The 13,220-nt window shown below is 31.7% G+C and overlaps 4 protein-coding genes across 4 annotated transcripts; all 4 read right to left on the bottom strand.

Annotated features, from left to right (window-relative positions):
• Window positions 1–1,001: 1,001 nt before the first annotated feature.
• On the bottom strand, window positions 1,002–2,468 carry ASCRUDRAFT_69286 (uncharacterized protein; the record flags this gene model as incomplete). The annotated part of the gene is made up of 1 exon (XM_020191654.1): window positions 1,002–2,468. One exon carries the CDS (start codon window positions 2,466–2,468, stop codon window positions 1,002–1,004), a length of 1,467 nt encoding a protein of 488 aa, XP_020048796.1.
• A 589-nt stretch (window positions 2,469–3,057) lies between these two features.
• On the bottom strand, window positions 3,058–7,534 carry ELG1 (Elg1p; the record flags this gene model as incomplete). Its single annotated transcript, XM_020191653.1, has 2 exons — window positions 3,058–6,591; window positions 6,839–7,534. 2 exons carry the CDS (start codon window positions 7,532–7,534, stop codon window positions 3,058–3,060), a joined length of 4,230 nt encoding a protein of 1,409 aa, XP_020048795.1.
• Window positions 7,535–7,888: 354 nt separating this feature from the next.
• On the bottom strand, window positions 7,889–10,267 carry TOP1 (DNA topoisomerase 1; the record flags this gene model as incomplete). The annotated part of the gene is made up of 1 exon (XM_020190391.1): window positions 7,889–10,267. The coding sequence occupies one exon, from the start codon at window positions 10,265–10,267 to the stop codon at window positions 7,889–7,891; it is 2,379 nt and encodes a 792-aa protein (XP_020048794.1).
• A 1,029-nt stretch (window positions 10,268–11,296) lies between these two features.
• Window positions 11,297–12,493, bottom strand: SAT4 (serine/threonine protein kinase SAT4; the record flags this gene model as incomplete). The annotated part of the gene is made up of 1 exon (XM_020190355.1): window positions 11,297–12,493. A coding segment is annotated over one exon (1,197 nt), but the record flags the coding sequence as incomplete, so codon positions are not given.
• Window positions 12,494–13,220: the final 727 nt, after the last annotated feature.

The following is a 13,220-nucleotide window of genomic DNA, read 5'->3' as shown; positions in this document are numbered from 1 at the left end:
ACAATTATTGGAAAGAATGTTAAACACTTTATATTTAAATTGTTTAGTTAAGAGTATTTTTTTTAAGATTTAAAAAAAAATAAGTTTGTAAAAGAAAATAAATAAATGCAAGAATAAACCATAATAAATAAAAATACGTAAATGTTAAAGTTTTGACCAAAATAACTGTTCCGAATAAATGACCGAATTAATGTTTCCATTTGAATATATTAAAATAAAAAGTAAAACAATTCAATTAAAGAAAAATAACAATTTTTAAATATAATATTTCTAATGCAAAATTAATGTTAAATAGCAAAGTAATATTTGGGATGGATGGATTTGAGCTAACATAAATTCATTTGGTTAAACAATAGTTTATTTAACATAAAAATTAGAATTAAGTATGATGATATATGTTCTTAAGTAATTTAATTGTAAATGAAAATATTAATTGTGAAACCATTTTAATGACCAATGATTTAGTTATAGATGAGCGTATTAATTGAGAAGCCATTTTAATGATAAATGTTATTGAAGGGAATTGGAAAAGGAAAAATAAAGGAAATTCAAGTATCAAGTGCCTGAGAAATAGAGGAGAAATGGATTGAATTATTAGGAACTAATAAAAATATAGTATTGATTTCTCAACTCAATATTACCAGGAATTGACTTGATTTTGTACTGTTTTAACCCAAGAATAGTTTGAAAATTATTTTAAATTAACTTGAAATAGAAATAAATTAGTTGTTTTTTTTAACTTTTTTTAAAAAATTTTCTTTGATAATTGATGCTGTAACAGTAAGACTTTAAATATTAAAGAATAGAAGAATAAAAGTAATTGAGATAAGAAAGAGAAAAACCTTGACCAAACAGTAAAAAAAATTGTTAAACCGTTTTTAAATTTATTCACAAAACCAGATTAGAAAAAGAATAATTAAATTAATACAAAAAAGTTGAAAAAATGGAAGATTGAAAGATTTAAAAATAAAATTAATTTGATTCAGTTATATCAAATTAATTTAAAAAAGCATCAAGGGAATGAAAACTAATAAGTATAGGAATGAAGATTTTGATAAGGATAAAGCAGAGTCTTCAAAAGCAACAAAACCTTGAGCAGTAGTAGTTGAATCCAGATCCAAGGCACCCGAAGTAGATCTAGCAGAGGTTTGTAAAGTTGTAAATAAATAACCACTTTCACCAGATTGAGTTTCAATATCAAAAAACACACCGGACTGTGTTGAATCAGTTGAATCGCTAGAATCGTTAGAATCATTAGAATCAGATGCATCAGTGGAATCAACGAAAAACCCAGATCCAGTTGTAGTTGTCTTTGTAGCAAAAAATCCCTCAGAAGTACTTTTAGAAGTTGTAGTAAAGGTAAATTGATCATCAGTTGTTTCAAATTCAATAGAAAATCCGGATGGAGCGACGATAACAAGTTCAGTTTCAGTAAAGCTGCAAGAGCAATCGCTTGATGAGGAGTTTGAATAAGTTGATGATGGTTTAATTGAGGAGGAAGACTTGGTGGAAGACTTGGACAGGGATTTGGATGAAGATGAAGTGTTAAAACTTGAGAACAGTGGTGAGCTAGTAGGATCAACAACAGCGATGTAAGTGGAAGTTTTCACTCTTAAACAATCACCTTCAAGACATGATTTACGAGTAATAGTTTCAGTAGAGACAGTTGAAACAATCATAGAAGTTTCAAGATATGTGACACATGAAGTGGTTTCAACAGTTTCAGTATAAGTGGTAACAACAAGAAGAGTATCCTTGCCCTTTGAAGTGAAGGTTGAAGTGACAGGAACTAAAAGAGTTGTGGTAAGAGTTGAAGTAACATAACTCGAGGAAATTAAAGTAGAGACACCGCCAGTGATGGTAGAAACAGGAACAACTGAACCATCGACAGTTCTTGTAGAATAAAGAGTTTGTGTTGTTATGCTCTCACTGTTATCATCATCGTCGTCGCTAGCAGTAGGTACAACAATAGCTGTGGTGGAGGCAATTGCAGTAGAGGTAATTGTAGTAGCAAAACTGTCATCTGGAGTGTATGAAGAGATTGTCGAGCCGGAAGAAGATTTTGGTACCAATTTAACAGAAGTGGGATCTGAACATATTCCATCATCATCAGAATAGATTGCATAATAGTCATCTAGCTGACAGATATAAAAAGAGCCATATGTGTTGTAAAAAAGAGAGGAGTCAGAAATGTAAAAACCTGTCGATGAAGGTGATCCAGAAAGAGTTAATTGGTTATCACTGTTGACAGCAAGATAAGCATTGGAATTTTTGATTGCAGCAGAACCATCGTCTTTAATTATAACAGTTATTGAATCGATGTCAGAGCCTAGGACCAAAGCGTTATTAACGACACCTAAGACTAAGGAATCAGAATCGGAATCAGAATATATGTAAAGATCACTTGAATCAGCAAATACCTTTGCCAACGATAGGCACAACACCGAAAGCACAGATCTAAGGAACATGGTTAGATTGATACAGAGTAAGGACAGTAAATTGATTGTGAAGATAAGAGGAGAACGATGTGGGCAGTGTTTTTGAGAAGACAAGAAAATCCAAAGAGGACTAAAAGAAGTGAAAAATAGGCCTTTAATAATGATTCGAATTGAAGGAAGTGCGAAGCATCCAGAAAAAAGTTAAACCACCCACTTCAGTGTAATTACATTATCCAGTATCAGAGGTAGTACCAAGTGATCACATTTCACCCATCCAGCTAAACGATCTGGAGATAAACATCGGTTAACGCAGCAGGAACACTCGATTAAGCATTCACGACAATATCAGTACCCGATTTCATGTTTCCAGAAGGTAAGTCCTACACCGGGCCATGAGCCCACAGAACAACAAGGCCTTTGCTTGCGCTGTGTCTGGTCTATGGTGTTTGGGTTCAGTTGGGTTCAGTGGGTAGTTGGCCATGTTTGTGTCTCAGCGTTTGATTATATCGTCGTCCGTTTTCGTTAGACGAGGCAAGGACCCACACTGCTGGCGCCAGCAGCCCCGGCTCGGCATGTGCTTCCGGTGCTGCTGCTTTTGTTCCTGTTGGTGCTGCCAAAACTAGGGCCTGTTCTGGGGAAGAAATGTCTGGAGCACTTCCTTCCCATCGTGGCCAAAGTGCATATGCTGCACCATCTCGTTCATTGTTACGTCTCTTGCTGCGTAAGCTGGATGGGTTGTGTTTACTCTTATTGCCCATTCGTTTCGGGCTATTTCTCTGACCATAGGTGACATCTCCAAGATGATCTTGTTCCAGCTCAAGATATTGATGCAATCTGAGTCTCGGATTTCTTCGTACTCATTGGCTTCGCTCTCGCCCAGCGTCCTAGTGTATCTCAGCTTCAGAATCTTTTTTTTAAGCCGATGGCCAAGGTACTCCTTCACATCAGATATGATCTTATTTTTCAGCAAATTTTCTCGCTTATCTTCCTTATCAGGTCCCACCTTCATTGTCTTTAGCAACTCTTCTCCAATGTCCAATTCAAATGGCAACGGATGGATGCTCAAGTAGTTTGCCTCGCTCAAATATCTTTCATAATTGTTTACTATTATTTTATCGGTTTCAAAATCGTCATTAAGATATAGATCAAAATCCAACTGCGTAGTCACCTTGTCATTGTTTTTATTGTTTTTATTACTTCTATTATTCTTACTATTTCTTTCCTTCTTATATTTTTCTCTCTCTTTATTGTTTGTATTATCCTTGCATAGTTTGTTCTGGTAGACCAAGTATTGCTGGTTTACATCATAATGTTTGATCGATGATCTAGTATTATTTGATATCATATCACACATTGATCTATTATCAAATTCTTTAGAAATCTTAATAAGCTCTTCAGTTTCTTCCTCTAAGCTTGAAACATATGTCACACCATCATCTTCTCCTTCTTCATTTCCAATAATATTATTCTTATCAATATCAATGGTAACAACAAAATCCAAATCATTTGATCCTTTAAACTCCATTTTTATATCATTATCCTGAATATGGAAGAAACTTTCTTCATTTTCAATCATTTTATTTTTTTTTTCAAATTCTCTATCTATATTCTTAGATTCTTTATATTCACTTCCATCTTCATCATCTTCATCATCTTCATCAAGATCAAGATCGATAACATTAGTGTCTTCTACACTACTATTGCTGCCACCGTTACTAGTATTACCAATTTTACTTGAAATTCCCTTTGTTATTGGATTTATACACAACCATTGAAGCTCATTAAGACATCGTTTCAAATTACATCCATTTCTATTAATAATCTCATTGATGACACCCTTGGATATCCTGCATCGTTCACTCGACATACAACACAACCAAAGATACATTTTCAACTCATTTTTATCAATACAGTCTTCATCAAAATGAATCCACGAATTTTCTCTTTCTGCTATTTTAAGAAACTCATTCGGTATCTTGCTATAATCCTCACATGTCAAAACTATCGGCTTTCTACTAATGTTTAAAGCAAATTTTAATGAACTCCAAAATCCCTTATCAAAATCTTGAAATAGTATATCTACATTTTCAAATAAAATTATCCCATTTTGAAAATGATTTTTCTCAATTTTATCATTGTTATCAACAATGTTATTATCACTATTAACATTAATACCAAAAAAATTATTTTTCGTATTTTTTGTATTTTTCGTATTTTTCTGATTCTTATTATGAATGCTATGTGTGGTAGAAAGCTCTTTTAATAAATTAATCATATCTTTCTTTGATCTCGATTGATTAGTATTAATTTCATGAACATACCCGCATAATTCATTCATGATTGCATAAAGTGATGCTGTTTTGCCACTTCCAGACTCACCAGATAATATCATTAGTGGAATAAAGGGTTTGCTTGAATTACTACTATCACCATAATTATCATCATCGTCATCATCTGAAATATTATTAACATTATCATTATTCAAACTATAATTTAAATCGTTTTTAGTATAATTATACTCAATTTCATAATCATTAACGATGAATCCATCTAGATCATCATCAGAATCATACCGATCATCATATTTTGAGCATCTTTTATATTTTATTTTTTTTTTCTTCTCAATTGGGAATCTATCATTTATTTCCTTTTTCTTCAACTTTATAAAAGATGTTTTTAACCAAGTTAATATATTCAGTGATAACTTTTTATCAAAAATTAATTGATTTGAATTTTTAGGAGCAAAAAAGTTTTGCCATAATTGAGTTTTCAATAAACTATTTAAATTATTCCGAAATCTTTCATAATTTGGTAAAGAAGAGTTTTTAATTAAATAATATCTGAATTTTTCAAAGACTTGTGATTTATTAATGGAATCATATAGAGATTTTTCCTGTTCTATCCTATTTATTAGTTTCGCATTTGTTATTGTTTTAAAAGAATATTTATATCCGGGTTTTTTCGTGCTGCTATTGATATTGATTAACTTTTCATAATCATTGCCATTTATACCATCTAATAAATTTCGATAAATCAAGTTTTTTCTTTTATTTCTTTGGCTAGTAGGTTTCAATTTAATATTTAAATCATCAAATTTTTTCTTAAATTGGCATTTATAAGATTCCTTGTAATAAGAATTATCATAAACCAAAAATTCTTCTCTTGTTGGTAATCTTGTATGAATTATTTTTTTCTCTTTAAAATTCCTTCTTAAATTTTTGTTTTGCAAAATTAAATTATCAGTAGAATTACAAGTTGATGATGATATTGATTCATAAATTTTAGCCTTTTCAGCAACTGAAGCGAAAAAAGGGTTTTTATAAGTTTTCTGTTTACCGGGTTTTGTATTCTGATTTGGTAAATCGGTTATTAATTCAAAATCGCTATCTCTATCATCACCTTTATCTTCATCCAAGATAGTTTCATCATGAGTGATATTTCCTCTTGTAAGAAAAGGATTCTCATCAGCTTCAATAATTGAAGAAAATCTATTAATAAATTTTCTCGATTTGAATTTTAAAGTGACAACAAATGAATTATTTATATTTCTATCATTATCAAGATCAATTATCTCTGGAGGATTGTGTAAAATAGATAAATAATCAATATTTCCTCTTGAAAAAAACGGATTTTCACTATTACTAACCATTTTCTGAATTAAATTTCGATGTGTTATGCTTGTAAATTTAAGTGATACAATAAAAGATTTATTTTTAAATTTATATTTTTTCTTGGTGTTAGTTCCACTAGTATTAGTTGCACTGTTTTTCTGATTTTTCTTTTTGACAGTTTTCTTATCATCTAAAAATTTTTGTTTTGATAGATTGAGAAAGTCCAAAGAAGTTATCTTTTTGATATTAGTATTCGAATTTAGTATCTTGGATTCAAGATCCAATATCTTGGAGTCATAATCATCAGACAAATCAGCATTATCTCCAAGGTTGAGATCAGCATCAATATCAGAACTGTTATTGATTCCATCATCTAAATCGATGATTTGCTCGATATTCAATCTGTTACTTATGGGGAAGAGCTTTATGGTGGAGTCCAAAGCACAATTATTGCCGATTATCACTGATCCATCGTCGTTCGTTTTGAAGTTGAAAGTGGACTGTATTTTCCTGCTGTTTGTCTTTGATCTTGTCATCATCGCCTACAAGAAAAAAGTAGCGCAGTAAAAAAATCAGCTCAACGAAGAGAAGCTGAAGAACGACGCGAAAGCAGCTCAGACCCGAAAAACGAAGGAGCGCCAAACCCGGTGTGTCCCCGAAACTTGAGCGTGTATTCGGTTAATTTTTCCTACGTTTCTTGGTGCTTCTTCCGGGGGGTGACAACGGTCTGTTGAAACCGCTTTCCCGGTTCATGTACTGACGGAAACTCGAGGTCTTGTTGGTGCTGACAAGACTACCGTCGGTACCCTCGACCTTTTTTCCTTTTGTGGACGTGAAGTGGCTGATTCCAAACAACCGTATCATTTCCTGCTCCTCCTCGGCCTCGGATATACCCTGGCTGGTGCTTCCTGTGCTGTCTTTGCTGCTGTGCTGTGGATCGCCTTCACTGCTACCGTTGTGGCTGCTGTTCACCACCTTCACTTTCGACCTCCCTCTTTCTTCCCTCTCTTTTACCTTGTTTTGCTGGCTTTGCAGCTGCGAAGTAGAACTTGTCTTCTTTGGCTTGTTCTTTCCTCTTCTATCATCTTCTAGTTCTTGCTTCTTTTTGTCTCTAGAAGTGTTTTTGTCTTTTTTGATGAATTGAAATTCAAAAGGATTTGGCCCAACTCTGTTGTTGCCATTTGTAGCGTTGAGCTGATTGTGATTATCAATGCCATTACCATTAACACTGTTATTATTGCCAGTAATAATACTGGTATTTCTGCTTGAGTTGTTATTGATATCAGGGTTGTTATTGATATTAGAATTTTCATTGTTATCGTTATTTATATTATTGATATCAACGTTCTTGTTATCATTTTCTATCTCTTTATCCATTTCAATATCATTGTCAACTAAATCAGCAGAATCAATACCATCACTTATTTTCAGCTCAAATTTCCTCTGATATAACTCAGTAGCTGGAATATTCTTGTTCTCTATCATTCGGATACGATTTTATTATATATTTTATATATCTCTATATCCTTTCCGTATTTTCTCTATTTCTCCAGTTTATTTCACTGTTTGACATCTCTTTGATGATGAATAATTTAACAAAAAAACTAAGATCCGTTAGCAAAACCTTAATTGGCCTCAGTTCTCCAATTCTGTAGCAAAGCCAACTAATATCCGTTTCTATGTTTATTCAACGTTCAAATTTTGCTGTTTGATATAAACTTATATATCAGTATAAACATAAATATAAATTTTTTATAAATTTACATAAGGCATAGAAGTTAACCAATTTATAATCATTTTCTATTAAAACTAAAAGTCTCCTGTACTCTAATTGTCTTATTAAAACCTCCAGTTCTCATCCGCATTATGTATAGCCCAAGTAAATCTATCTCGAATTGTTTTAGAAAAAATTTTCTCAATAGGCACTTTATATCTTTTGCAAAACATCACACATAACCTCGGGTCTATATAATTCATAATAGACGTATTAAGTGCAACATTCTTATTGTCCTCTTTATCCTGTAGTTGCAATGCAGCATTTTTGATTCTAGTATCAAACTTCTTTAATTGATTCTGCAATACAGTAACATTACTACTTAATCCAACTGAAACTTTCCCTGTTTCATATTCTTCTTTATAAAAGCTTTCAAGCTCAACGATCTTGGTTAATCTCTCTTTTAACTCACTTTTAGGTAATAGTTTCTTGTTTTCAAATTTCAAGCTCTCATTTTCTTTGTCAAATTTTTTTATTATTTTTTCCTTTTCTCTATCAATTATCCTCTTATGGATCACTTTAATTTTATTTTTTGTAAATCCCAATTTCTTAGCTTTAAATTTTTCATCAATTTGATTTAGCATTTTGCTTGTTCTCATCTTTTGCCATTTCATTTCTTCAATCTTATCATGAAACTTTTGAAGAGTTTCATCAAAATTCTTTGTAATTCCCTTTTGATGGTTACATAATATTGCAACTTCTTTATTAGCTGCTCTAAATGCAACAATTTTTTCTTCAATTGATCCTTTAAAATTCCCTTTTTTTTCCATCAAATCTAATTGTTCCTGCATTGTATTCGAAGCATTATAAGTACGAATAACTTTTGCAGTTAATCCCTTCATATAATTATTCTGCAAAAAATTATTTAAAATTGTTGGATCAATTCTATCAAACAATTTATCACCAGACTTCTTTGGTGGTCTTTTAAAAATTCGAATGTTTTTGAAAACTTGAGCATCAACTTCAACTTTTTGATGGTATGGAACAGAGTCCTTACCTAAAAAATCAAATATGACATAATTTGGTGGCTCCAATGTAACATGTTCATATCTTAACGAGCAACATCCAACTGTATCGGCTAAATCTTCAGTATTCTTTTCACCACCGGCTCTTAATGCCAACTTATCAATGAAATATATAGCAACTGCAATTTGTCTTTCCTGCATGACCTTAGATTTAAGATTTTTATTATAATCTAATCGAATTTTTTCAATATGGTTTTTTAATTCTCTACATTTATTATATTTTTTCAAATCACTCATTCCTTTAAATGACGAATTTGCAGCAAATCTAACATATTTATTCTGTCCTAAAACGTTTTCTTTCCATGTTGCTAACCAAGTAACTGTATTATCATTTCTGACTTCTGCCCATTTATGTCCAGTTGGTGGTTCAGGAACTTTGGCCTCCTTGCCAATATTTATTGTAATTTCTTCGGGGAACACTCTTTTTTTCAATGTACCAGTTTTGGGATGAGATCCACGACCTCTAAATAAACCTGGAGGTTCAATTGTAAAATTTCCAACTTGCTCTTTTCTGCCATCAACAAAACAAAACTTAAAGGGTTCTGCTAATTTGTTTTTTTCATCTCTTTGTTGCTTTTTAACACTGTTTGGTAACGCCTTTTTTCTTTCCTTTTCTGCTTCAAAATAATTAAATATTTTTGTGAAATCACATTTATCAAACGATTCAATCGAAATTTTATCATCAGGGTTTTTTGAATTGTGTTTTTTTATAAGATCTTTAAAATCTCTAAAGAAATTTTTTTGAAAAATAGGATTTTTACCATACTCAGTTTCTATCAATGCTGCAAAGAACCCGGCAACTTCTTCAACTTTTGGAGGTAAATCCACAGGTTTTCCATCATAATATAATTTAACATTACTTGGTAAAGGTTCATATTCTGGTGGAAACATTACACCATTATGCTCTAAAGTTTGCCATTTGATTTCACCATCTTTATCTCCTTCTTCCTCATTTTCCCACCATTTGTAAGTGTTTTTTTCTTTTTCTTCTAATTTTTTTTTCTTTTCTTCTTCTTTGATTCTTTTGGCCTCTTCTTTTTGTAATTTTGTTAATGTTTTCTTATCATCAGATTCTTTTTTCACTTTTGATTTTGATTTTGATTTTGGTTTCCCATTTTCCAGATCTTTTTTCTTTGATTTGGCCTTAGCTTGAGTTTTTTTCTTTGGAGTTTCTTCATATTCATATTCATCTTCATCTTTTATTTTCTTTTTCTTTAAATTATCTGTAGAACTGTCATCTTCTGACTTAAATTCATGTTTTTCATTATCGTTTTGATAATCTTCATCGTCATCTTCGTCATCAACAATTTTTGCAACTTTTTTTCTAGGTTGTCTTGGAGTTGAAGTTTTTGATTTTGATTTTGTACCATTAACTTTTGATTTCAAATTTACAGAACTATTAAATGAGCTGAATGTCATATCTTCCAAGCTTTCATTTTCAGACTTGAGCGAATCAATACTAGAATTAGTGATAGCATTTCCATTTGAATAACCATTTGAATAGTTGTCTGAATAGTCATTTGAAATTCCATTTTTGCTATTTTCATCAGTGATTCCGTTGGTTTGAGAGTGCTGAAGATGTTCTTGGTCACGGTAGGTTTCATCTTCATCGTCACTCTCAATTCTGATTCTCTTTCTTGAAGGGAATGAAGCAAATGGAACCTCTTCATCAATCATATCAACCATAACTGAAATACTGAAACTAATAAAGTAGTTAAAAAGACATAAAATTGAGCGTAGAAGCTAAGAAAAAAAGCTAAATTCAGAGCAAATAGTTTTGAAAATATTACAAAAGACCTACTAAAACAAAATAAATCTAAAAACTCAAGAATTTTAGATTAAAATAATGAATATTTGAAGTAGTTTGCAATAAATTGTAATAAAAAAACAAGTAAAGATGAGGAAAGTATTTTTATTTAGGAAAAAAAAAAGGTTTGAGACGGGTTACCCGACCAGATCCGCTGCAGTGGTTTTTTGCTTCTTTTGCTGCTTTTGCTGCTTCTGCTTCTACAGTGTGGGTAATTTATTATTTGTGTATTGAGTTAATGCCACATCACAAAACAAAAATAGTAACCAGCCATAGAGACCAGCTAATGAATACTAGAATAGGAAAAGAATAAAACAAACAAAAAAAAGAAAACAAAAATAAAATGTAAATAATGATGATAATAAGAATGAAAATGATAACACAAAAAAGTGAATTAATGTTAGAAAAAAGATAAGAATCTAGATTGAAAAAAAAAAATAGTTGGTAATATAGCTTGGAAACGAAGATAAAAATAGAACGAGTAATTAAAAGCTATTTCTCGGTGAATGATATAGTTAAATGAAGTACTTGAATGAAGAACATAATATGTTTATAATATAATTTATTGGTTCATCTTTATGTTTATAAAATTTAATTTAATTTAATTGCTTTTTTTTCCTTTTCTAAGACTTTTCAGTCCCTTAAGATGGCACCTCTGCTGCACGACAGCATTTGATTTCTCTGCCCCATTCAGAGTTTAGTGCCTTTTTAGCTGTGATTCTTCTGGATGGAACAGGATCTAATATAGAATAAATGACATTTCTGCATCTGGCTCTTTTAATATTTTCAATTGGTTCGTAACCTGCTTCATCCTTTCTACCTTTTAGGTATTTTTGATAAAATTCATCGTCATTTTTGGCGATTTTCCATAGCTGTCTACCAGTTCTCATTGCCATATAAATGACACCACAAGACCAAATATCGACAGGTCTTGGGTCATATTCTTCGTAAATAAATTCTTCTGGGGCAATATATGGACTTGATCCTGAGATTCCGGTACTTAAATGGATTTCCTTTTCCCATGCTAATCTAAAGCATTCACCATTACCAAAATCGGATATCTTTAAACAGCCATTTGATGTTAGTAGCAAGTTTTCTGGTTTTAAGTCTCTATGAGTAACACCCATATCATGCATATAGGAAACACCTCTCATTAGTTGTTTAAAAAAGCAGTCAGCTTCGATGTACTCTAATTTTCCTGCAGTGATGATTAAAGAAAACAAATCACCGCCATTACAAAATTCCATGACTTCAAAATAATCGCCTTTTGCATTTTGTAGCAAATCTAGAGTATGAATGATGTTAATATGTTGTAATAGAGAGGATATACTAAATTCGCAAGCGATTTTTTGTTTATAGGATGAGGATAGTTCGTTTTCTTTTCTTTTGAATTCTTTAACTGCATACATGTTTTTATGTTTGAAGTTGCCGATTTTGATTTCTTTATGAGAGATTCTAACAGTACCAAAAGCACCTTTACCGATGACTTGTTGGCATTTGCCATATTTTTCGACAAAGGATCTTGAATCGATTTTATTGGTGACCAAGTTATCGAGGTTGTCGATGTTGATGTTGTTAACGCCGGCACCACTTTTTCTTACTTCATTTAATAGGCCAGTTATTAGCAGAGGAGGATTATGTTTTTTTTTGTTTTTTGATTCGTTTTTGATTTCGTTTTTGATTTCAGTGTCGTTTTCATCGGCAAAGATGGCGCTAACAGCTTCGTCTCTGAGTTTTTTAGCGCCGAGCAAGTCTTTGATAAGACTACCAACTTTTTCTTGACCTTTTGTATTTTTTAGGCGATGGATATGAGAGCCATCTTCGAATAGTTGAAATCTTGAGTTTGAAGAGTTGATGGGTGTAGATAGAGGTGGAGGAGGAGGAGAGGTTGAGTGAGAGGATGAATTGGCGTTGATTGAGGTTTTATTTTTCGGTACTGGATCATTTAGGAGGGAGTTTTTTTGAGTTGAAGAGGTAATTGGATTTGGATTTGGATTTGAATTTGAATTTGAATTTGAATTTGAATTTAGATTTGAAGGTGAAGTTGAAGTTGAAGTTGAAGTTGAAGTTGAAGAAAAGGAAAAAGAAGTGAAGGAAGTTGAATTTTTAGAAGGAGAAGAAGGTTTCAGTTTTGATGATTTTGATTTGATTTGAATATTGTTATTATTATTATTATTATTATTGTTATTGTTATTGTTATTGTTATTGTTATTGTTATTGATTGTATCTTTTGTATTGTGGGAAGTTGATTCTTTCTTTTGAAATAGTTTCAAGCTCGAGTGTCTTTTAGTGGGAACAATTGAATTTAAATTTGAAGAAGAGATTTGATTTGAGATTGAATTCAAGCGAGATTTGGAGGAGGAAGAAGAGGAGCTTGAGTTTTTGTTTGTGGATAAGATTTTTCCATGGTAAAAGCTTTCATCAGAAGAAGAGAGAGAGGAAGATGAAGAGTTTAATGAAAAGTGGGTATAAGCTTTTGTATTTTGGTTATTGGAGTGGATATTATTAGTGTTATTATGGGAATGGTTATGGCTATTATTGGGATTACTTTTAAGACTTGATAAA

Source organism: Ascoidea rubescens (genome assembly GCF_001661345.1).
Source record: "Ascoidea rubescens DSM 1968 unplaced genomic scaffold ASCRUscaffold_3, whole genome shotgun sequence".
Classification (NCBI taxonomy): Eukaryota; Fungi; Ascomycota; class Saccharomycetes; order Ascoideales; family Ascoideaceae; genus Ascoidea; species Ascoidea rubescens.
This window is presented reverse-complemented; position numbering and strand designations above follow the sequence as displayed.